At 38.6% G+C, this 26,750-nt stretch overlaps 1 protein-coding gene across 1 annotated transcript in view; it reads left to right on the top strand.

Moving 5' to 3' along the window:
- Positions 1-9,380: 9,380 nt before the first annotated feature.
- The window catches only part of CCDC141 (coiled-coil domain containing 141), a 192,082-nt gene continuing 174,712 nt past the window's right edge, over positions 9,381-26,750 (top strand). The window contains exons 1-2 of the mRNA XM_058549342.1: positions 9,381-9,482; positions 11,859-11,981. Coding sequence (XP_058405325.1) covers positions 9,381-9,482; positions 11,859-11,981 — 225 coding nt within the window. The remainder of the gene's footprint in view (positions 9,483-11,858; positions 11,982-26,750) is intronic.

The raw sequence follows: 26,750 nt of genomic DNA, 5'->3' as shown, positions 1-26,750 counted from the left end.
CTTTTGTTTCCATTTTTGATTTCCAGGTTTCTGTGAGTTTCTCTCATCTTGTTTCCTGTTTTTCCTAAAAGCCTGAGTATACGAATATCTTTTTTCCTGCAGGTGTTAGTAACTTCTTTATCCTTCCGGGCATTCTCAGTAATCTTGGCCTTTCATGTGGGTTCTATGACTCCGGTGAGTGATGTGTTAACAAAAACGAAGATTCCCATAGCAAAGGACTTCTGTGTGAACACTGGTGTGGGGCGTTCTTACTTGAAATGAGGATGTGGATCTCAAAACCACACAGTAAATTTTTAGAAACTTAGTTAAGTTTTAAAAAATATAACCTATGGTAGGATTCTGTTAAAACAAGACTTGCATTAAACTGATGCCAATAAACTGTCAGTAATAATGATGTACACCTAAAAAAATAAATAAATAAAAAACAAAAAATAAACTGTCAGTAAATCATGAAACATCACTCCATACAACTCAGAAAGCCCATTATAATGCTACTTAAAAGTCTTATTATATAGAACATATATATCTGCACACATACCTACATATTATACAAATATATACATATATACATTAGTTTATCTATATCTTAGTGTTTTTCAATAAAACCTCATATTTTAAAAAAAAAAAGCTTTTCTCTTTTTAAACCCCTTACATACTTCCTGCTTAGAATCTATGGATAATACCATCCTGTTTAGGGTATCTGATTTTGTGTCTTTGGGTTTTATATTGTATTATTTTTCTTTCCTTGGCAAAAACTGTAGCTGCTTGGAGAAGGGACAGCTCACCCTCAGTGTCACCCCTGGCTTCCCAAGCAACTGGAATGCCTGCTGCTCTCAAGCCCTCCCTGGGGATTACTCTTGGATGGAAATTCTCAGCCTCAGCTGGAGTTTAGCAACAGTAAGGAAAAACAAAAGAAATGTAATTTTCCAAAATCAAGTTGACTAAGATTCTTGTCTTCTCATAGAATGACCCTCCCTTCTGAAGGGTAACTCTCAGGACCCTTCTTATGTTAGAAGGATTTATATCAGAGAGAGAACCCTGCTACATCAGAGCCTAAGTGCACAGCTCTCCGCAGGTAGAAAGTCTTGTTGACTTAAAATTTTTAAAATAAATTTTGCATATGAAAGCTTGTCAGTGATTTTTAAAAATCTAACTGGCTTGAAGTATTGTATACACCTCTCCCATTCAAAAATGAGTTTTCCCAAATCAATACTAGACATGTCTTTACTGTTCACTTTAACTAAAGTCTGCACATATATTTGACAGTTTTCCAGATTCTACATTGCCCTAAATACAGAATTTTCAGGACAAAATGTACGTAATCATTGAAAAGTATTGATATCATTTCACACATCAGTTTTGGTAAACCGTTGCTTAAAATTATAATAAATACAGCCACCTTTGATCTTTTGACCAAGCTAAGTATTCTTTAAACTTGACAGTTTTGTTTTGTTTTGTTTTCCTTACCACTTATTGAAGGGAAATTTGCTGGAGGTAGAAGTTGCTTGTTTATAATTATTCTCCCAGATCTTATGGAGAAGCTAAGGATTTATATGTCATTAAACAAGTTTAATTATAAGGAAATCTGCGGAAGTCAATGTACAGAGAGAGTAGAACTGTTAAAAGGAGTCAAATTTTGAATGTATTATTATTCTTAAGTAAAACTTAAGTGTCCATAAAGAAACATCCCAAAGGAGCATCGTGTTGGCATTTGTGCATTGGGGGCATTGGAATTCATCCTGCCTCCTGCTTTCTCTCTTGACTCCTACAGTCTCTTCTCCATGAAGTTTCTTTAACAATGTTAAGTCAAATGATGCCATTCCTTGGAAGAAAATCCTGTAATAATGTCCCATCTCACTCAGAATGAAATCCAAAGTGCTTACTATAGCTTAACAGCAGGGTTAGAACACAATTTATCATCCAAATGAGACTCTTTTGAGAGTGAAAGGGGCCTTAGGAGTAGTTATGTCAGGGCAACAGGTGTAAACTATGGTTGTCCCAAGCAAACCAGGACATAAGAGGAACCTACCTGGAAGGCCCTGTATAAACTAGCCATTACTCCCTTGCAGTTCTCATGTTCTGTCAGTGTCCTCTCTCTCAATCCTCACTTATCTCCAGCCACACCGACCTATTGGATGCTTTTCAAACATAACAAGCATGCTGCAGCCACCTGGAATGTTCTTCCCCGGATATCTGCGTGTCCTGCTCTTTTCAACTTAATCCTGGTCTCTACTCAAATCTTATCCATTAGGGAGACCTTTCCTGACACCTTCCTAAAATAGTACCCCCTTCCCTGTTCACTATCCTTCTTACTCTGTCTTATTTTTCCTCATAATACTTATTGCATGCTGACATAATTAGATATGTACTTTTTGTTTGTTTCCTATTTTGTTGTATCTCCCCCACCAGAAGGCAAGCTCCATCAGTGGGTGAACTTCATTTTGTTTATTGCTGTGTGCCTGACACTTAGTAGGTATTTAATCATACTCTATGAATGAACGAACGATTACACGCATAGAAGTACAAGCTGATGGCTAGAATGGAGGCTGTTTTATTTATTTCTTTTTTCTTTTTTTTTTGATTAATTTTTTTATTGCAGTAACATTGGTTTGTAACATTGTATAAATTTCAGGTATACATCATTATACTTCTATTTCTGCATTGATTACATGATGTTCACCACCCAAATACTAATTACAATCCCTCACCACACACATGCACCTAATCATGCCTTTTGCCCTCCTCCTCCCCTCCTCCCCTCTGGTAACCACCAATACAAGTTTTAAGTGGAAAGAGCAACTTCCACTAACTTATGGATGACAATTAAGTGAGAATGCTTGTAATCTAAGAAATAAATGCGAGGTGCCAGGAGGAGTATTACATGATATAAAGAATGAATTAGGGAAAATTTTGGCTAAAGTGAATGGTAAAGATTGTATTCTAGAAATGATGATTCACTGAAATGTTTTTACCATCCGATTATAGTGAAATAATTTCCTCCGTGGTAATGCATGTTTTATGTCTTTCTAATGCATTTAATCCAGTTGGGTTGCCTACTATGTATTTTAATTTAATTTTAAAAATTTATTTTAAATTTTGTGGCAGTTACAAGATTTAGGAAATCCCTTAACAGATATTGTTGTCATCTTAGAAATAATAATATACGTCAGAACAACACCTACACGCCAGGCATTATTTTAGGTATTTTGCAAATATTATCTTATTCAATCCTCCCGACAAACCTATACAACGTAGGTATTCCCATTATCCCCAATTTGCAATGAGGAAACTGAGGCATAGAGGTTAAGGCAGTTGGACTTCAGAGCCCATGCTCCTAATCCATTGCCTTTGCCATATTATGTGATTTATTTATTGTTGTTGTTGTTTGTGGGTAATCATTATCAGTTTACTATTCCTGTTAATCTCTGTATTCCACTAGAAATACCCTGAAAGTATCCCCCGATTTCTCTGGCAAATTCTAAATATAACCTTTTGTGATTCAATCTACTTAACCCACTACCAGTTGTTTTACCCTTAGCTTCTATCTTGTATTTTTACCTTGGTTACTTATTTCCTTATTTATGGTCTGTCTTTTCTCACTGGGATGCCACCTTTTTGAGGGTAGGGACCTCTGTTTCACTCACTGCTATATTCCTAATGCATAAGTGCCTGGTATATAGCAAATGCTCACCAACTACTGGTTGCATGAATACTGAAAGAGTGAGTTGTATTAAAACTTTTTTTCTATATGACTAATGTGGTTCAATCAGTCCGCCAATATTTATAAGTACACAGTTCTGTGCCTGGTTCCGTGCTCTGTCTATAGCACTTGCTAAACGCCAGGTTCTGTTCTAAGCACTTTATTTAAAGCAACTCTTTTGGGCCGGCCCCGTGGCTTAGCAGTTAAGCGCGCGCGCTCTGCTGCTGGCGGCCCGGGTTCAGACCCCGGGCGCGCACCGAGCGCACCAACGCTACCGCTTCTCTGGCCATGCTGAGGCCGCGTCCCACATACAGCAACTAGAAGGATGTGCAACTATGACATACAACTATCTGCTGGGGCTTTGGGGGAAAAAATAAATAAATTCTTTAAAAAAAAATAAATAGAATAACCTCACAGTTTAAAAAATAAAATTAAAAAAAAAAAATAAAGCAACTCTTTTAACCTCTATAATAATCCTATGAGATGGTCATCAAAGATTCAAAAAAATATGTCAAGACGTGGCTCCTTTACATAAGGAGCTTTAAATCTAGTTAAGAAATAACACTAAAAGAAGTGAAATAATTAGAAAACAATACACATTTATACTACAAGCATACAATTATGAAATTTTGAGTTATAATTACATTTTGAGGAAAGAGGAATATAAGTAGGTATTTCAACTTTTAAAATGAGTTGAGGGCCAGCCCCGTGGCGTAGCGGTTCAGTGCGTGTGCTCTGCTGCTGGCGGCCTGGGTTCGGATCCCGGGCGCGCACTGAGGCACCGCTTGTCAGGCCGTGCTGTGACGGCGTCCCACATACAGTGGAGGAAGACTGGCATGGATGTTAGCTCAGGGCCAGTCTTCCTCAACAAAAAAGAGAAGGATTGGCATGGATGTTAGCTCAGGGCTGATCTTTGTCAAAAAAAAAAAGGAGTTGATATCTTTTTAAAAAATTTTATCGAGGTCACATAGGTTTAGAACATTATATAAATTTCAGGTTTACATCATTGTATTTCAGCTTCTGGATAGACTACATCGTGTTCACCACTAAAAGTCTAGTTTCTGTCTGTCACCGTACATATGTGCCCCTTTACCGCTTTCATCCTCCCTCCACCTCCTGCCCCTCTGGTAACTACCAATCTGTCCAAGGAGTTGATACTTCATCTTGGTCTTCAGCAATGGGAGGAATTTAGATAGATGAAGGGAGGAAGGGGATGATATTCTTGGAGAGAACAACTGAATTAAGGTAGAGAACAAGGATGATCTTTGGGGCCTGAGAATAATGGTAATTGTCATTGGGCAGGTAAGATGGGCCAGACCATAGATAATTTTGAAACCCAGGCAGAAAAGATTGGACCAGAGGAGGCTAGAATCCGTGAATCACTGTGTGTGAATGTGTGTGTGTACGATTTATAAAGTCAGGAAAATGTCTTTCTAGCCTTCTTAAGTGGATTAAATGGAATAAAGAGTAAAAAGCACTTATCCCAGTTCCTGGCACATAATTAGCTGTCACTAAATGGTAGCTATTATTATTACTGCGAATCATAATAATAGCAGAGAAAGTTTTGCCTTGCATTTTTAATCTGGATAGATAGACTCATTCTGGGTTATTTATATTTGGTCTATCTAATTTGTCTTTATAAAGTTGAATACAGTGTAACCAATAACAGTACTGATTAAGACAAACACTCGTGATGAAAAAATGAGCAGACCCCACATATACTCCAGCAAAGAAAACGTGCTGTGGTGATGGCATACCCATAGACAGAGCTCAAAAATAATCACATGATAAAGTTTTTAAAATACTAGCTACCTATATTTCGTTAAAATGTGCTATTTACCACTGTGGAAAACAGTGTGGTGTTTCCTCAAAAAATTAAAAATAGAATTACCATATGATCCAGGAATTCCACTTCTGGGTATATAGCCAAAAGAATTGAAAGCAGGGTCTCAAAGAAATAATTTGTACACCCAGGTTCATAGCAGCATTGTTATTCACAATAGCTAAAACATGGAAGCAACCCAAGTGTCCATCGATGGACGAATGGATAAGCAAAATGGTATACACACACAATGGACTACTATTCAGCCTTAAAAAGGAAGGAAATTCTGACATGTGCTACAACATGGATGAAACTTGAGGACATTACACTAAGTGAAATAAGCCAGTCACAAAAAGACAAATACTGTATGATTCTACTTATCAGAGACACTTATAATAGCCGAAATCATTGGGACAGAAAGTAGAACAGTGGTTGCAATGGGGAGAGGGCAATGGGCAGTTATTGTTTAATGGGTACAGAGTTTCAGTTTTACAGGATGAAAAGAGTTATGGAGATGGATAGCAGTGATGGTTGCACATTATGAATGTATTTAATATCACTGAACTGTACACTTAAAAATAAAGATAGTAGGGGCCGGCCCGGTGGCGCAAGCGGTTAAGTGCGCGCGCTCCGCTGCGGCGGCCCGGGGTTCGCTGGTTCGGATCCCGGGCGCGCACCGACGCACTGCTTGGTAAGCCATGCTGTGGCGGCGTCCCATATAAAGTGGAGGAAGATGGGCACCGATGTTAGCCCAGGGCCGTCTTCCTCAGCAAAAAAAAGAGGAGGATTGGCGGATGTTAGCTCAGGGCTGATCTCCTCACAAAAAAAAAAAAATAAAAAAAATAAAGATAGTAAATTTTATGTTATGTGCATTTTACCACAAGAAAAAAACCTGAAAAAAAAAGTGTTATTTGCAACTCTACAGAATCCAGTTATAGCTTTTTGATTCCCTATGGAGAATATTTCACTAAAATTCAGCTGGTATAAAAACAGGCGTTTCCCAGAGGGATAAACAGAGAAGGCATAATAACCTCTGCAAGATTCTCCATAAACTTCAAAGGATATGAGAATGCCTGTAAGGTTTTTTGTTTTGTTTCTTGGGGATTTTTTTTTTTTGGTGATGATAGAGGAGGCAGAGTATAAACAAACTGTAATTCAAAAAGTTTTTAGTAGTTTAAAATTTAAAAAATATACATCTAATTACAGTTTACTGATTTCTTTAGTACAATATATTTTATATTAACTATTATCTAAGCTGTTTACCAGAGTTAATTCAATTTATAATTGAATATTATGCTAGATGAAGAAACAGGCCAAGGTTCTAAACAAGCTAGAGGTGGATGGGGATGTCTGAACACCAGAGCTTCTGTAGGGGAAGGACTAAAAAATTGAGGAGGGAAAAAAAGAGCAAGGGAAGGGGAGAAAAAAGTGATGCACATCTTTTGAAGATTTTAAAGCCAAGAATTTGAATTCAAAAAAATTAGTCAAAAACCATTTAAATTCATGTACGCAGTTTGCATTGTAGCTCATGTCCACCAATGTAGAAAACGTTTTTTTTATAACACGCTGGGCCTGCTCCATCTAATTAACAGAAAGAAAGGTCATCTACACACAAAAAGGCACTACTTCTGGTGCTAAATAGCTAGATTAATCTTTTAACAAAGTCTTAAATATGTCTAATTCCCTTTGCCCTTACACCTTGGAATTAATCAGACTTTCAACCCTGTTCTCTCTCCTCGCCATCTCTCTTCACCTTTCCCCTTGGTGTGCCTGCAATTCCACACATTCCACGCTGCCCTCCACACCCCTTGCGCAATCACCCATCTTAAGTGGGGCTTTGTGGACACAACTGCTCTTTTCCTAGCTGTGGTCTTTGCAGCCTGCTGCCAAAAGTTCCTTTGCCTCCTGAGGCCCTTTATGCAACTTATGACACACACTGAGATTGTAACAATAGGATTAACTTTGAGTGCAAGCGCACTGTGTATTTTGGGTGCAGGTCACTGTTTGCTGTTCTGGTTGGCAGTGTACACAATGAATTAAGCAATGCTCCTTTAGGCATTTTAGTTTAGGGTGTGGATATTATGTGACACAGTTGTCAACTCTGGTTTTTCTTGAAAGCAAGTAGCTGAAAACTGGTTTCACTCAGTTAGTTTTGGTTTGTTTGGACCAACAATTTGCTCAAGCAGAAGGAGCCTGCCTTCGACACTGAGGCAACCTCAACAAAGATGTTGGGTTGGGTCTCTGCAAGCTTTCCATCCCTGCCATAAAATGAAACCAGTTACAATATTTTCTACATCATGGCGTCTCTTGGCATCTGCTCTCCCGAGCTTGCTCCAACTGCTCCCTTCATGGCATCAGGTAAAGTTCATGGTGCCCAGGAACTGGGATCCAGGCGTAGTTTCCATCTTACTGGAGCAGTAGGCAGATGCTGAGAGTGAGGACCTGGGTCATGGCTACACAATTTTGCAGAGTAGCCATGACATGCTCTGGGAAACAAAAATAATTGCTGAACACTGAAGTATATGTAAAAGCACTTTTTCTTCTTTGACTTAAGAATACAGTATTATTGTGAATCTTAGAAGAATGGAGCAATGGTGCTGATTCAGTCTTCTGAACGTTGGCCTTGAACCTGAACGTGCTTTAACATTGAGCTAAGGGCTTAACCAGCGAGTGGACTCATCTAACTCTGTTTATTACTATGTCCTCCACTCTGGCTTGGTCCCAGAGATTTCCGATGGCTCCAGCAGCTTCGGAGTCAGTATCTCTGATGTGTTTGCATCCGACCTCTGACCTGAACTGCAGTGTTATTTTCAGCTGTTCTTTGACAGGGACTCCAACAGCTGCTGTGTAATACCACAGACAACTTGTGACACAGGTTGAGTTTCTAGCAATAAGATTAATCTGCAGATCTTTGGCTCTGATTTGAAGCTGTCTATAATTTTCCTTCACAGGGAGTGGGGGCTAGTGGGGAGGATAAAAACCAAACCCGAAGTGCAATGTTACCCTTTTTTGTAAATTGTAGCAAAATATACATAGTGTTAACCTTTAATTAAACAAAAAACTTTTTCTTGTTGCAATTAAATGGCAACTGCAAAGTGTGTTACTTCCTAGTAGTTTGAATTTGAAAATGCTGTTCAGTGAAGTACAGTAGTTACAAGGAAATCCTGAAATGATAGATGTCTATTGATAAATACTGCTTGAAATATTTTTTAAATGTTCGTAAGAAATCTGAGGCTTTGAGAAAATGTGACCATTCTGTATAAACTTCCTTTGACAAAAGGCAGTGAGTTTTAGAAGAGCAGATTAATCTAAAAATGTATTTCAAACAGTTTTGTGGCTTAATCCCAAGACAAATACCAGAACTTATTTTTAAGGTACACTTTTGGGAGTTTTCTTTGCATGAGGGAGACTTCAAAAATCTTGAAAAGATTGATATCCAGGTCAATGACTGGCTAGTTTCAAAGTCCACCATAACTGTATAGTTTCAATGGCAAAACTAATTTGGGTTGTCAGGATGTGATTTTTTTTCCATTTGCTATCAAACATCAGCCGATAGGCAGAGAGCTAGAAGCTGCCCTCCGCATTTAAGATAATGGCAGAAATAACCGGCACTTAGTGTTACCATACTAGGGGTGTGGCGATTCTCTCCCGTTCTCTCCTCTCTCTCTCTCATGATAAACTCAATGGGGTTGTCTATTTTTAACCTCCTGTTCTTTCCTTTTGGCAGAGTAATCAGTGTGAGCTGAGCTCTTTCCCTGAATGAATCCAAGTAACCCCGGTGGTTGCCTTCTGAAATGACCAGCAGACACACATCTGTACAGAGGCTGCCCAAAGTATAAACTCTGGTTCTAAAGTACCATGTCCAGCCAAGGAAGTCCTGATGTGGAGTTTTCTACGACAACAGTCAGTTCTGTAGCTGTGCAGGCTGGGGACTCCAAAATTGTTATCGCTGTCATAAAGGTAAGCTAACAACTTTCTTTGTTCTATGAAAAAAGACTGTCAGCTTCTTGCTGTATGTTGGTAATCCTAAAGAACATTCCACACCATCAGCAGTACGCAGCATGTAGACTATATAACACAGCAAGAACATCTTATTGCTTTCTTAAGTTGACAACTAAGAGAAACCTCTACGAAGTTTCAGCCAGTTACTAGAGTTTCTCTTTCAGTTAGAAAACATCTACAGCAGCTTGATTTAAAAAAAAAACAAAACTCAACCGTATACTTTCAATTTGGTTTTTAAAGAGGAGGCATTCGTGATTATAAGTTCATGATTGCCAGGCTGATGAGTCAAGTGGACCTGTGAAATGTTTGTGATTTTTGAGAGTGGTTCTGATAGAGGAAGGAAGAGGAAGCAGCAGATAGGGGTGGCATTATTTTGAGCATGATGGAGCACAGGGAACACCTAATAAGAGGCTCTGACACGTGTCCTCCGCAGCACTAATTTTGACATGGTAAAGGCACTAGTAAATCCTTGTGACATTGTTGGGGGAATGAGGACCCTGCCAGGGAAGGTGAAAAGGGCATGTGTCCAATTTGCTAACAGCAGGCAGTTGAAGCCACTTGGGGCTTAAGGTTATTGCATGTTTTATGTTAAGCAATTTGCCCATTTGCAAAGATGACAACACATCTTTAGGTTGAAGAAGACAGCCATGACTTTATTTCCTAGAAAATGCCCTGCAAAAACCCCTGAAGAATTATGCTTGGATTTAGACAATTCACCACCTAAAGAATTCAGTATTTAATGAAGGGAATTTGGCAAACAAGCTTGCGTTCACCAGCCAGTTACTTTCAGGACCCCACCAGGCTTAATTGAATGACTTTTCTGGCCTTTTGTTAGAGGGTGGACAACAAGGCCTGTTTAATTTCACTTAATTGCTGAGAATTTTATGTTAATGTGAAAATTGTAACAGGAAAGTAGCGCCTGACATTGAGCAAAATGATTCACTCTAGAATCACAGAATGCAAAGTGTTTCTACCGAGGGCGATTTCCTAGTGCTGTGGAGACTCGGCCCCACATAAACGGGAACTCGGTCACTCCCTTGTCCTCTAGTCTTTTCAAAGGCGATGAGTGGACATGGAAAGAAGCCTGAAGCATAAGTAGCTGATAATTTTCATGTGGTTTCATGATGCTTGAGTAACTGCAAATTTCAGCAGTGAGGGAAAAGAGGAAAACTCACTGTTTTAAAAAAAGTTAACTTTTCTTTCCCTCCAATTTGAAACATTTCTTTGGGGAGGCAGGGTGAGGAAGAATGTGTATGGAGTCAATTATAGGAGAATCAGAGGGTAGATTGACAGTAAGAAGAAAAACCTCTAAAATTACAGTGAAAACTCTTATTTGAACTGAACCGTGTTTCTAAGCATGTTCGCTCAGTCTCCCCTTCCCAGCTCTCTTACCTCACCGCCAACCCATATAAAATAAACCCCAAGCTATTCAAAGTGGAAAATCCGTCTTAAAGGAATAGAAGTGCCTGTGTCTGATCTGTGTGGGCTTCTTGTTTCCAAATGGTCTCAGGGCACTAATAATCCAGAATAGACACGTGTGTTTCTCATTTTTCGTCGGCAATTCACTCATCCACGTTCACGTGCCTGTTAGTAGTTCCTCTTGCTTAATCAGTTGTCGCTTCTTAGAAAAGCAATCCTTGGGAAATGCAATGATGAATTATATCTTGGAGCAGTGAACGAGTCCTGAGTGTGGGAAACAAGTTGGCTGCATTCAAATGGCAGTTCTCACACACGTCTAATCTTGTTGACATTTTCCTGCATACTTTATTGAATACTCAACAACAGAAGTTGGAAAATGTTATGTTTTAACTTTGAAATAAGATAAAAATCAATTGCTTCATCTACTGTTTATTCTTTCTGGTTGAACCACTAAGGTCAATGTAAAGACACTAATCAGCCTAAATTGCATTTACAGAACCTTTCCCCTATGGTGAAGTTTGCATCCTATTTGCCTAAGTGAAATTTCACTATATTTATGGAATTCGGTTTTGTGAGTGAAAGAATGTACAATTATGTGAATTATTTTGTAATTTTGTAATATTCAATAATACATAATCTATTGTACGTGGTCCTCATTTGGAAATTTTTAATTTAAATCCATTTGCCAAGAAAAAAGAATTTATCGTAAGAATAAAAAAAGAAAAGGCAGGGCATGGATTTATATTAGACTTGTTATATTTCAATTGAAGTAAGGCCATCTCTGTGGAAAGAATAGTGTTCATGGTATAAATGGAAACTAAAAATGAAAAAAAAAGAAAGAAAGAAAAAGGAGAAGGGTGAAGGGGAAGGAAGAAGAGGAACTAAAAGTGCATTTTATTTCATTTTTATTTTTAGTGTGGCAAATGGGTACAGCTTCAATTGGCTGAATCACAGCCTAATCTTCTAGAAATCGGTAGCAGTCAAGATGAAACCAAAAAACTTCTTCACGATCATGAACTTCTTTTGGCCAAGCTCAAGGTAAGGCATTAAGATGTGAAGCAGATACAAAATTAAAAAGAAATAAAAAGCTATTTCTTGCACTTCCTCTTGATTCCCCTGATGTCACTGGCCTATGGCTATTTTAACATAGTGCCAGATAGATAATGGAAAGATGCTATAGTTATTTATGAGCAAACACCAGCACTGGAGAGAAGTAACAAGATTTTTTGAAACCTTCCCTAACATGATAGAAAATATGGAGTGATAATATTTTTACTGTGGAGAAAAAAGTAGGTTTCTTTTTTCCTGGCTGCCTCAGTAAAGAAAGAAAAAAAAAAATCCATCATTTTTCCATTTCATGCATTATACTGTCAAGTCACAACAACAGATCTAAACTTTCTATTGTTAATGATACCTGCTGGCAAGAATAATATACAGGCTTTTTTTCCCTGTGTTAAACCATTGAAAATATCTGATTTTGTGTTTAATATTAAGAGTTCTTGAAACCAAATAATACTTTCAGTAAAATCAGAGTTATTAGTCCAATATGTTGTGGTTATTTAGTTAAGAATCTAAAAGTAATGTTGGCTTGAGATTGCCAGATAAGGTATCTAGTCAGGGCCAGCTACATAATTTGTGAGGCCCAGTGCAAAATGAAAATGTGGGGTCCCCTGTTCAAAAAGCAAGAAAAAGCTTTTTCTTGATCTGTCATGGTGTTTTTGTCTGCTATTTAATGTCTAGCTTTATCAGTCATGGGGATATGTGTGGGGTGAATGCAGACCCTCCCATGTGCTGGGCCCCAGCCACCGCTCAGTACACAGGGTGTGGACCTGACCCCAACCTTTTCCAAGCTGTGCCCTGACCCCTGCCAGTGCAGATGACAAAGATCACTGAGCAGGGCTGGAGAGTAGACAGGACAGCAAAGAGACTCTATCACTGGGAGGCAGGACCACTTCCGAGATGAGGCTCCAGTCCCCCAGCAATTACTCTGTTGTTCTGTTGGACTTCACCTACAAAACAGAAATTCAAAGGTAAAATTATTAAGAATTTTAAGACCATGACAGGTAGAGCATTCAACCCAAGTGGTGTCACCTTTTGAGAATGAAGCCCTGTGATGCATCCAGCCTTGTGAGTAATAGCCAATCCTGTGTGTAATAACCTTTGTAGGCAAATGAGTATCTTTACTCAGATCAAAGAGGCTTGATTCAGAGGCCTGCAATGACTAGATATTCCGTGTTTTTAGTAGTTTAATATTACTGGTTTCTTTGAACTCTAGGCTGGAATTTACACTTGCTTCCTGGATTTAGAGGCAGATCTAATCTGCATCTGATATATACCAACAGTGGTTTTCTGATTGGACAGTAGTAAAAGTAGCTGACTGAGAAGTTAAAGAAAGAATTAGTGCTGAAGCTGGGTGCCATTAGAATCCAGAATTTATTCTCCTGTTTAGACAGCTCCTTGCTCTGGGCTCTGGGCTGTCTTTCAAGAAATCCCCGGCCACCAGGAAGTCCTTTGTATATTAAAAAAAACTCATTATGATGTGAAAGAGCATTGAACCAGGAGTTAAAAGACCTATATTTTAGCATTAATTATGCCACTGACTAGTGTAATTCAGCTAACAGCTCAAGGTCCTGCTGCTACACAAAAAACTCAATTCCATGAATTGTAGAAACCCAACACTTCATCACAATTCCTGCCCATCCCTGGAGGTTCACTTTCTCATAGTCTCCTGTGCCCCTAGTTCCTTCATATGTACCTGCCAACTGTTTCTGCTGAAGTTAACCTGGACTTGAAACTACATCCCATCCCCAGGTCCCACTAATAATTTGTGCTCAGCCAGCAATTCAGGTCTACTGATGAATTGTGGGTATTTAGGGGGGAAGCTCGTGGCAGACTGGGTCTCTCAGTCTACCTCTCTTTTCTCCCCAACCCTATTCCAGTCCAGGCCCACAACTTCAGGGAGAACCCTTTGTTAGGCAGAGCAGTTCAGTTCTCTTCAGCCACTATGCTCAAATTTGCATACCTCAATGCACCCAGGAGCTCAGCAGAAAAGGGTTTTCCGTTTAACAAGACCTACCCTCAGAAGGTGCTTGTGGTTCTGGATTCTAAAGTCTTGCTGTCCTTGTGTGCCAGTCTTCTGGCTATGGACTAGCCTCTGGGCTTCAGGCTTTTTCTCTGTAAAATGAGGGGAGAGGATGGATCAAAGCTTTATATCTTTTGTGGATCTCACCATAATGTGCCACGGGATCATGGGAGCATTCTCCCTCTCTGTATGCAGGTCTAAGAACAAAAGGTCTCAAGTAAAAAGGCCTTTTGGCATCACATAGGCTCTAGCCACAGCTTCTTAATGTTCATCTCCCGTATCTTCCCCAATCCCACCCATCACTATCAATCCAGCCACCCACACCCAAGAAATTTTAAGCAGGAGCATCATCTTCCAATGTTATTGGTTAGGAAAAAAAACCAAGCTATTTGAAGTCTGTTCCAGATTTGCTGACAAAACACTTTTTAAAATAACAAAAATGTGAATTCCATATTGCAAATGGATAGATCACTAATTCAACCAATTTACTAGTTACTATGCTGTCAGGGTAGGCACAACTTAACCTCTAGAACAAAATTGTTAGATCCAAGTTAGTTTTTTTTTTTTGTGAGGAAGATCAGCCCTGAGCTAACATCCATGCTAATCCTCCTCTTTTTGCTGAGGAAGACTGGCTCTGAGCTAACATCTATTGCCAATCCTCCTCCTTTTTTTTCCCCCCAAAGCCCCAGTAGATAGTTGTATGTCATAGTTGCACATCCTTCTAGTTGCTGTATGTGGGACGCGGCCTCAGCATGGCCAGAGAAGCGGTACGTCGGTTCGCGCCTGGGATCCAAACCCAGGCCACCAGCAGCAGAGCACACGCACTTAACTGCTAAGCCACGGGGCCAGCCCCCAAGTTAGTTTTAATATGAACTTTTGAGTGATAGGGCTATTAGTAGTTCAATAAGCCAATAATATTTAATATTTAGTGTTCATTCCAGTCCTTTTCCTATGCACAGGGCCCTGCAATGTGTTCTAATTATAAAGAAGAAGGCTCTGTAAGGGATGTCGGGAGATTATGGGATGCATTGCTGAGTCTACTCTGATTTGGGCAAAGCAGTTAGCCTCTCTGGTCTCAGGTTCTTTATTTGAAAAATTATGATATTAACAGTTACCCTCAAACACCTAAAAAGGAAATTTGAGAGAGAAATGCAATGATATATGGAAGTGCCTGCTGCTTTTAAAAGAAAAAGTGGCATAATTGTTCTGTTAATAATTAATATATCAGAGTAATTTGGATGTTTAATTTGATAGGAAAGCTATTTTATGTCTTCCATTGAAAATTATCTCAAATACTAGTAATTTAGACTAAAGGGAAAGATTCTGGAAACAGAGTTTTTATGAGTGTTTCTGATGTTGGTAATGTCTATACCCCAGAGATCTTATTTTCCTTTCAGCAGTGCACTTAACAATTCCAGTGGAGTGTCCAGAGAAAAAATATTTTCCTATTTTTAGTGGGGAAAACATAATCATGTGAAAAAGCATTAACTCCCAACAGATATCTAGATTCCCAAACCATATTCAAATTATTTCTAATAAGAAATTAGAAGTTCGGGAAAGAGAAGACGGAGATTTAAGGCAGGTAAAGAAGATCTGCCTGTGGCCACTATTGACATTACATCCTCAAGTGGTTCAAGGAGGGAAAGAGGAGTTGAAAATACCTAAGGGATGTTGCCGAGAATGTTTTTCCCCTCAGCATCTGTCTTGCAACTAACTACATTGCTATTGTCCAAAGGGATTTTAACTCTAAGAACCAAGAAAACCGCTGGCCACTGGCTCTTGTATTTGTTAACATGTGATAGTAGCATTTAGTGAAAAATGAGCCTTTAGGGTATAAATACTAAAAAATTTCACCTCTGATTTGACTCATAAATTTATTGGTTCCCTGATTATGACTAAATCTCTGACCCAAAGAATGCTTATTTTTGTCCTATTTCTGTTTACTTAGATAGAAATGAATGGACTACAGTCAAAATATATTAGTAGTAAAGCTAAATGTCTTATTAAAACTTGCCTTGGGCGGGCCCCGTGGCTTAGTGGTTAAGTGCGCACGCTCCGCTGCTGGCGGCCCGGGTTCGATCCTGGGCGCGCACCGACGCACCGCTTCCCCAGCCATGCTGAGGCCGTGTCCCACATACAGCAACTAGAAGGATGTGCAGCTATGACATACAACTATCTACTGGGGCTTTGGGGGGAAAAAAAATAATAAAAAAAATAAAACTTGCCTTAAGGAATAGTGTGGTTTTCTGTAAACTGGAGTATTTACTAAGAATACATTATTTAAATTTCTTTTTATTGTGGTAAAATATACATACCAAAAAATTTGCCATTTTAACCATTTTTAAGTGTGTAATTCAGTGGCATTAATTACATTCACAATGTTGTGTTTCTGTTTCCTGAACATTTCCATCATCCCAAACAGAAACTCTGTACTCATTAAGTGATGACTTCCATTTCTTTCTTCTCTGGTAACCTCTACTCTACTCTTTGACTCTACAAATTTATCTATTTTAGGTACCTTGTATAAATGGAATCACATAATATTTGTCCTTTTGTGTCTGGCTTATTTCACTTAGCATATAATATTTTCAAGCTTCATCCATATTGTAGCATGAACTTCATTCCTTTTTATGATTGACTAATATCCCATTGTATGGATATACCACATTTTATTTATCCATGCATCCATCCATGGGCACTTGGATTGTCTCCACTTTTCAGCTATTGTGAATAAAGCTACAATGAACATTGGCAAACAAGTATCTGTTTGAGTACCTGTTTTCAATTCTTTTAAATATATACCTAGGAATGGAATTCAGTCATATGGCATTTCTATGCTTAACTTTTTGAGAAAACACCAAAATGTTTTTCACAGCCGCTGCATCATATTGTATTCCCACCAGCAATGTACAAGTGTTCCAATTTCTCCACATCCTTGCCAAAACTTGTTATTTTCTGTTTTTTTTTTTTTTTTTTTGTTGCTATTGTTGTTTTTTGCTGAGGAAGACTTGCTCTGAGCTAACATCTGTTGCCAATCTTCCTCTTTTTTTACTTGAGGATGATTAGCCCTGAGCTAACATCTATGCTGGTCTTCCTCTATTTTGTATGTGGGTCACTGCCACTGCATGGCTGACTAGTGTTGTAGGTCCACTGAGTGTGCCGAACTTAACCACTATGCCACGGGGCTGGAACCTGTTTGTTTTTATTGTAGCCATCCTACTAGATGTGAAGTGGTATCTCATAGTGGTTTTGACTTGTATTTCCCTAATGACTAATGATAAGCATCTTTTCATGTGCTTACTGGACAATCGTCTATCTTCTTTGGAGAAATGTCCATTCAAGTCTTTTGCCCATTTTTTAATCAGTTTGTTTGGTTTTTGTTGTTGAGTTGTAAGAGTTCTTCATATATTCTAGATATTAATCCCTTATCAGATAGAATATTTCCAAATATTTTCTCTCATTCTGTAGGTTGTCTTTTCACTTTCTTGATAATGTCCTTTAAGAGTGTATTTTAATAAAGTAAAGCTGTGTGACTTGAATTATATATATTTAAAAATTAGAGAAAATTTTATAGCATGTGTGTTGTGAATGTGATGAAACCCTTTAGGACAGAATTGGAAGGGGACTAATTTGTTTTATATTATCTGTGTCATAGCAGTGTTTTACCCTAAATGTCTACTTCATATAGGAGATCAATTTTCTCTCTTTCCCTGTACTCCTATAGATTCACAAGTTAGAAAATTCTGCTCTCAGAAATGTTGGGAAAGGGGCTTCCACCCATCTCTTCTCCTCCCTTTCTCTTCCCTACAGGTGTGAGGGGGGCTGTGTTACCCAGTTGGTGAGACTAGGAGAAAAGTGACTGCTATGGGACAGCAGCCTCAAGGGCTCTCCCTGCAGACCCTGACTGCTCATGGGCTGCAGGTTCTTGACTCTCTCTGCTTCTGCTGACCTGGTCAGATGTCTCTGCCTGGCAGAGGCAGGCCACAGTCTGACCCAGGGCGGCCGAATACATGTCTGTGCCTCAGACCCAACTCTCTCCACAGGCAGGCCCCAAGGACTAGATTTTAGGGAGAAAAAGTAGAAAGCCAAGTGAACCCCATATTCCAGTCCAGCTTTACCAGTAATAAGAGAGGATAACTTGATCCACATCTAACCTTGATGTCTATTTTTCAGTTGATTTGGAATCTTGAGAAGAGAGAGGTGAGATTAATTGGCACTTTCCAAATTCCAACACTTAATTGATCAAAGGGATCTGTGTCTTAGTGTTCCATGCATGTAAAGTACCTGTCTTATTTTTCACTGATCATTTTAAAGAAAGTCATGGAAATAAGGTGGGAACAATGCAGGGATCCTGGGGGAGTGGGAACTAGTAGGTAGTTTAGTTTCTGCTTTAGGCTTTTCGAAGTGGAGAACTTTTTCCATTAAAAAACAAAAATAGCATTCCCACCACTATGAAACAGCAAAACTTCCTAGTGATTTTCGCTGCGTCACTTGCCGCTTTCATAGTCTAGAGGGTGATTCTTTTCCTAGAGGGACAGTTTCAGTGAATAGTATGGAAATGTGGAGTGAAATAAAATTTGAATAGTGTTCTTTAGATTTGGAAAGTGCCATAGGCAATCTTCTAAAATGTTATTGTTATAAAAGAAGTTGGTTTAAGAAGGGCTAGAGAGCCATGACAATAGGCTTGTCAGACATGGAGTTAAGGCACATTAATACTGCAAATATCACATATAATTTGTTATTAGTTCCAGCTAAGCAGCAGTTCAGAGTATGACCAGACCTAATGAAATGTTAGTGTGAGTTGATTTACTCGAGGGGAAGGAATTCTATAAGGAGAAAATCTTGTAGGCACAGAGACTGAAAAATAAAAAACTTGGAGAGGGTACTCTTTATCTTATCCCCGTTTTGGTTCAGCAGCCAATGTGGGGCTCCTTGACAGAAGCTGAAGGGCTTGTGGCAAACATGAGGCACCCACCATATTGCTTTGTGGCTGGGACACCAAGTGACCCAGAGTTGGCAAGAAAGAGAGGCATCCTCCACACTTCTGCAGGAAAGAGGGCATGGCTTGGTTATAGAAAATACTGACAATTCTTTTGACAACTATGCAAGAACCCAGTACACAGGAAGATTGTGGTAGATTAAAGATGATTGTAAATTCTTTGGCACTCCTTGCATTGAGAAGTGGAGTCTATGTCCCTACCCTTAAAACTGGACACATTCTGAAACTGCTTTGACCAAGAGAATACATCATAGATGATACTGTGCAGTTTCTGGGCCCAGGCTCAAGAGATTGGCTGCTTTTACTTCCTGTAATTTCAAATAGTCGCTCTTGAAACCCAACCAACTTGTGAGCAAGTCAAGCAGCACTGTAGAGAGGCCCATGTGGAGGAGACCTGAGGCTCCCAGCAATAGCTCTGGCTGAGATCCAGCTAACAGCCAACCAACTTGCAGTCATGTGAGTGAGCCATCTTGGAAGTAGATTCTCCAAGCCCAATTGAGCTTCCCGGCTGACCTGTGTGGAGCAGACAAATCTTCCCCACTACACACTGTCCAAGTTGAGACTCATGAACAAAATAAATCATTGTTGTTTTAGGCCACTTGAATTTGGGGTGGCTTGTCACACAGCAACAGATAACTGGAGCAGAGGCCAACAGCAATGGTGGCATCCTCTCGGGATTTTGAAAGCAGCACTCATGAATGAAAAGCCACAGGCAGAAGAAAACAGGGTTTTTATGGGGAGATACTAGAAAAGTGAAACTAAGATTCTCTAAAATGAAAGGTGGTGTGATAGTACTCATGATAAGTAAAAAGAGAATTCTGAAGTTTGTGAATGATTTACTCTTGGAAAAAATGAAAGCAGATTCAAAGTTATACCTATTATTGTTTTAGCCTGTTTGACTTGCATTTTGATGTACTTTCTTAATCAGGACAAGGTTTATAGTTATAATTCAGCACACAGGGAAATGCATAAAATATTATGGGTGTATTATGGAAGGAATGACTAATTCTGCTGGGGAAACCAGGGAAGGTTAACAGAGAAAGTGATATTTGAGCTGTCCTGGAGATGAACATGAGTTTTCCAGACACCATAGACCCAATTTAAAGGACAAACGATAGACTGGGAGAAAAACGTTTGCAATTTATATGACAGTCAAAGGGTTATAATCCTTCATATTTATAAGAAAGATAAATACTACTGGGGCTTTGGGGGAAAAGTAAATAAATAAAAATTATAGAAAGACAAATAAACCAGTAAAATCAATTAAAAATAGACAACTCACAGAAGAGAGGAAAATTGCCAATAAACATGTAAAAGGATGCTCAACATCAGTAATGGCCTGGGAAATGAAAGCAAATGATAATAAAAAGGTATACCATTATTTGCCTAATATACCATTAAAAATTCAAAATATTGATGATATCTAATGATGGTGAGAATGTGAGAAAAGGGGCATTCTACCATACTGTTGGTGAGAATTTGGATTGACACGATCATTTTGGAAATTGACAGTAGCATTAAAATGTAAAATGCTCACATCCTCTGACTCAGCAACCTCACTTCCGGGAATCTCTCCTTGGAAATGAAAGCACTAGTAAAGATATAGATAGGAAGATGCTTTTGCTATGACATTGAGGATCTTTTCATGTTTTTAATAGAATAACCTAACTGGAAACAAAATAATGCCCAACAATAGGGGAATAAATTTATAAGTTGATCAGTCAATTCTTTCATCCTGTGGAAGATTGTGCTGAGCTCCAGGCTTCTTGTTGTGACGTAGATAAACTCTGAGGTGGTTAAGCCTGTGTTGGTTGGGCTTTATATTATTTGTCACCAAATACATTCCTATTTGAAATCTGGGTCAAAAGTTAGAATCACAACCAGCATTTTTGAGATCATAGACCTGTAGCCTCCAAGCTATTATTTAGAAAGTAGTCCTTCTTTAAAATATAAATCTACAAACAAAAGTTTTCCAGGGGCCAGCCCTGTGGCCTGGTGGTTAAGTTCAGCATGCTTTGCTCCAGCAGCCCAGGTTTGAGGGTTCGGATCCTGGGCACGGACCTACACCACTTCTCAGCCATGCTGTGGTGGTGACCCACATACAAAATAGAGGAAGATTGGCACAGATGTTAGCTCAGGGCTAATCTTCATCAACCACAAAAAAAAAAAAAGAGAAAGATTGGCAACAGATGTTAGCTCAGGGCGAATCTTCCTCAGCCAAAAAAAAAAAAAAAAGTTTTCCATAGAAAGTAGAACCCATAGTCCTTATTAGTTACGACAAAAGATTCTTAGTCTGAGATTTGGAGTGACAGAACAAAACTCTGAGATCAAGAAATATAAATGAGGGGTGGCAGAGGTAGGATGGTAGCCAAGCACCCACTCACTCCCACTCCCAATCTTCAGTACTGCTGAGTTAGGTTAAATGTTAGAATAAAAGTATCCCTTTTTCACTCTATCTAGATGGCAACAGATCCTTCTGCTCTAGAAAAGATGTAAGTATTTAGTGTACTTAACCAAGAGCATATCTTTTCTAAATGTAACCAAAAGTGTGATTTATCTTACATATATTATAACGTATAAATGTGTAAAACTCAAGAGTTTTTCAAATGGCATGGCTATATCATTCTCATGACTAGTTCATCTAGCTATTAGTCTTCAGGAAAATAAGGCAAACTTCCGATTCTATGGTTTTCCCTGCCTTCCAAATTGCCTGTATCCTCTAACCCCCTCCTACCATGTATTTGAAGTTCAGGGACTTGTGTAAGATTAGAAATTTTTTCTTTTTTTCTTTTTTTTTTTTAGATTTTATTTATTTTTTTTTCCCCCCAAAGCCCCAGTAGATAGTTGTATGTCATAGCTGCACATCCTTCTAGTTGCTGTACGTGGGACGTGGCCTCAGCATGGCCGGAGAAGCGGTGCGTCGGTGCGTGCCCAGGATCCGAACCCCGGCCGCCAGCAGCGGAGCGTGCGCACTTGGCCGCAAAGCCACGGGGCTGGCCCTCTTTTTTTCTTTTTTAATTGCCTTAAAATGGAATGCTGGTTCCAGTTCCAGGCCAGGTGGAATAAACACCCTCCACCCTGTCTCCATTAAATGCAACTACAAACCCTGGCAGAATGTGTGTATGCTGAGGATACAAAAAGTAAAGGCTAGCAGGTAGATTAGGGAAACATCAGAATTCCAAATATCATCAAACCAGCAGTGTTGTTGTTTCTTCCTCCCTCCGATATTGCCCAGCTTAGATTCAAAGGCAAGTCCACACCCTGAATTATGCACTGATGTGTACAGGAAAAACTCCAGAAAAGTCTCTCTTTCATGTCTGAGCAGTAGAATGAGGACTTCCATGGGTCAGACAGAGCGGGGGAATATACCCTGCTTTCGTTTTTGCCTCTTGTTTTTCTATTGTCTCTGCCCCAGCCCAGGCAATCCCCCAAAGACAGTGGTGATGTTGACGGTGGAGGCAGCCAGGCAGGTGCCTACACCTCTGAGAGAGGGGAAACCTCTCTCTGACGAAGCTCTGCTCCAGGGCTTGCTGTGAATTCACATCGCTTTTCTTTCTCCCTCTATTCTCCCCACTACTTGGTCCTGCAGACAGGGTGGTGGGAAGTTCACGGCAGAGCGAGGAAACCAAAGCCTAGGTTTCAGGTCAGAGAACCAGTAATGGGGGCTTCCATGGTATAAACTTCAGGCACTGAGTCAAGCCAGTGAAATGAGAAGACAGAGAAAGTGAGAGAGCGGTGTCACCTTTCAGCTCCATAGCTCATATGACACAGATGGCTACCCGATTTTCTTAAAACAAATCTTAATTACTCTGTCAGGAGACAGCGAACTCTGAAAAACCACAAGCTCTCAAATTCAGTTTCACAGGACACGTTTTTTTACTTTAAGTTTCAACTCAAAACACATCCCAAGTTTTTACATAATTGGAACTAGAGAAACCCAAACCACCCAGGCTATTGCTGACTGATTTCTGAGCCTGAGATTCTCTGCTTCAGTGTTCCCATAGGCTATCAAACTTTTATTAATGTGTTGGAAAGAAAGCGCTTTGATAATGTGTTGTACTTCTTACAGCAGCAGTAAATAGAAATATGTAATGCAAATCACAAATGCAAGTCACATATGTAATTTAAAATTTTCTAATAGCCACATATAAATTTTAGAGCATTAAATACATATATCAGAAAAGGATGAATGTCTCAAGTCAACAATCTAGGTTTTTCACCTTAAGAAAGTAGAAAAATAGGAGCAAATTGAAACCAAAGCAAGCAGAATGAAGGAAAAAATAAAAGTAAGAGCAGAAATCAATGGAATTCAAAACAGAAAAACAATAGAGAAGTGAAAGCTTCTTTGAAAAGGTCAGTAAAATTGATAAGCCTCTAGGTGGACTGAGAAAAGAAAAAGGAGAGAAGACAAAAATTACCAGTTTTAGGTGTGAAAGATGGAGCATTGCTCTATACTCCACAAACATTAAAAATGTAATATGAGAGTACTATGAACAAATCTACGCACAGAAATTCAACAACTTAGATGAAAGGACCCAATTCTGTGAAAAACCATAAATTACCAAAACTCTCCCAATTAGAAACATAAAAAAAAAGTGAAATTAATTTAATAATGTTTAATTTACCCCAATATATCTAAAATATGACCGTTTAACATGTAATCATTGTAAAAACTATTAATGAGATATTTGAATTTTTTTTTGTATTAAATCTTCAAAACCCAACATGTGGTAAATTTATAGCACATCACAATTTGAACTAGGTACGTTTCAAATGGCTAGAGGCTACCGTATTGGACAGGGCAGATTTAGAGAGTAAAGAAGACGAAATCTTCTGGGAATGAAAATAGTTTGTTTATTTTTAAGCTCGGAAGAAGTCTGATTATAACCAAGCCCGTGTGTGAAGGACCTGAAAAGAATAACTATGGGATGAGATTTCTTTCAGGGACAAGAAATGAAAGAAAACTAGGCCAAAATATTTCTAACAGCAAATTTTCAAAGCAATTAATAAAGCAGTGTTCCTAGGCAGTGTCACGGGGTAGAAATATTTTTCCTGGTATAAAATTTTAAAAAATATGTTTGTGTGTAACTGTGTTTGGCAACCATTGCAATGGATTTTGCTTGAAAAAGTAATTTCTTTAAAACGAATTACGTAAGCATTTTGAAACAATGAAAAGGAAACCTTGTATTAATTCAGTTTGAAAGGCTGACAGTAGAAGGCAGTAATTAAATGGTAAATTGTCTGCTTGCGAGTCCTGGAAGCGTTATTGCACGTTTCATTAATAATTTTATACATAATTAATTTGTTGTTCATTTTTCGTCCATTGCTCAAATGTTGCTCAGTGGACTTCTTATAGTTATGTTGCTTAATAGTGATAATAACCTGGGAGGCCAAATGCAATTCAGATTCTAAAAATAGCTGGAAGGGTTCTGTTAATATGCCTTGGTTAATTTTGCTTAATGTTGGTTAACAGATCATTAAAGATTGTGTATTTTGTTATTTGAGTGATGAATATATAATACAATGCAAGGGTATGCTTTCATTAGCATATTTGTAAAACTTGGACTAAGAATTTTTCTTTCATTGCTTATTTCATTTATAAATATTTTACATATGACTGGTTTTTCTTTATGGTGGTAGATGATGGCCTAAGTTCTGAATAATAAACAAAAGAGAGGATACAAAGGTTACTGAAAAAATGTGATCTCTTGAATGGTCCACCAATTTTATCGTCATTTCATGTTTTGTGCTTGGAGAAGAATCATGGTCTGTATATTGTTACTTGCATAAATGAGGTAAAAATTAAATCTTGGTGAAGCCTGCTTTCCAGAACTAAGCCACCCACCTGGAAAAAGTGTTGAATAATTAATCAAGGTTAGGAAGACAAAGCATTATCAATTCTGGATTTTCTTTTTCATCAGGAACAAAAAAAGCTTCCAATACTACCTGAGACTTACAACTGACCTCCAAAAAATATTAGACGCAGGAATACCAAACAACATTTTCTTTTTTTAAAAAATTTTATTGAGGTCACACCGTGTAACATTATGTAAATTTCGGGTGTACATCATATTTCGGCTTCTGTATAGACTGCATCATGTTCTTCACTAAAAGTCTAGTTTCCATCTGTCCCCATACATTTATACCTCTATACCCCTTTTGCCCTTCCCCCACACCCTTCCCCTCTGGTAACTACCAATCTGTTCTCCATATCTGTGTCCAAACAACATTTTCAATCCTGAAATTCCCATCCTGACCAATTCATTAGTCATCATGAGAGATTCCTTTTAATAAATTAGGTTTAAACCTCTACAAAAAACCTGCCAAACTTGCAAATAGGATTTTGCTGTAGTTACCAGAATTTATATCATTAACTTAGAAACCCAATATATAGCTATAGGACATCTTCTGTGGACACAGCTTAGAACTGGGTGCACAAAGGGTTGTGGGCATGAAACATTACATAATAAAGAGAAATTCCTACCTCTTGAAAGGCTGGCAGAAGTAATAATGGTTACTATCTGTTGATCATCTAATATGTGTCAGTCATCATGCTGGCATTAGGTACTTAATCCTCACATCAACCTTGTTAGGTAGGAAATATTTACATTTAATAGACTACTAATGAAGTTCAGTAATGGCTTTTGCCTAGGTTCCACAATGGTTTGTGGGTCCCTATAGTGGGTCACTAGGTCAGTATATGTCACTGCCACTTCAATTTATTGAAAGAGGTAGGATTAATATTCAAAACATAGCCATTTTAAGGTATTATATGGAAAACTATATACAAAGGCTGACAGATGGCTCATACAAGAATCATCAGCCAAGAGAAGAGAGTATTTATTTTGATCTCAAAGGAAGTGATGGGTAAAGATCAGGAGTCAAAATGACATTCCAGATCAGGCAATGGGGTTAGCAAAGCTGTTGAGACAAGTATAAACAAGATACATGTGGGCACGTGAAGAACCCTGCCAGGAAGTATCAAGACTGGTATGGAGGATAAGGGCTTGGACTGGAAGGCAGGACATGCTGGGATTACATAGTTAGATTTGATGTCCAAGAGTGGGTTCTTAAAGTAGGGGAAAGTTTTGATAAAAATAGAGTTTGAGAAAGGTTACCTTTATAACAATGTGTAGGGTAGACTCAAATGGGGAATCACTGGAGTTAAAAGATGTGTATGGGGGCTATTAATAAACATTGGAACTTAGACTAGAGTTCTGAGTGTGAAAGTAAAGAGAGTCAAATTTAAAAGTCTTTGTTATAGCAGTTAACACAGAATATTATGTATAACAGAAATACATTTTTGATGGATTAATAAATTGCAAAGAAGACACTATAAAATCAGATAATTTATTTTACACGGAGAGTGAGGGAAGTCAATGATAATCCCAAACCTTAAAGCCTCTAGGATAAGAAAAATAGATGTCCCACTGATCTGATTACATAATTGTCAAAGGGGTGCCGTTTTGAATTGGAATGTTCTTTATGTTTGACAGATTGGAGGTCACTGATATCATTTGCCAGAGTAGTTTCAGGGGAGCAGTGATGCTGGACACCAAGTTTCAGTTGTTTAATGAACAAATGTGAAAAGAAGCAGCAGAGATAGCAAGAGGAGGCCACTCTTCTAATAAATTTGACTGAAGCAAGAGGGTGATGCTGACTGAGAAGCTTTGTTAGGATGGGAGAGATCAGGGTTAGGGGAAATGAGCAGCCTTCACTTAAGTAG

This window comes from Diceros bicornis, chromosome 10, assembly GCF_020826845.1.
Source record: "Diceros bicornis minor isolate mBicDic1 chromosome 10, mDicBic1.mat.cur, whole genome shotgun sequence".
In the NCBI taxonomy this organism is placed as follows: domain Eukaryota; kingdom Metazoa; phylum Chordata; class Mammalia; order Perissodactyla; family Rhinocerotidae; genus Diceros; species Diceros bicornis.
This window is presented reverse-complemented; position numbering and strand designations above follow the sequence as displayed.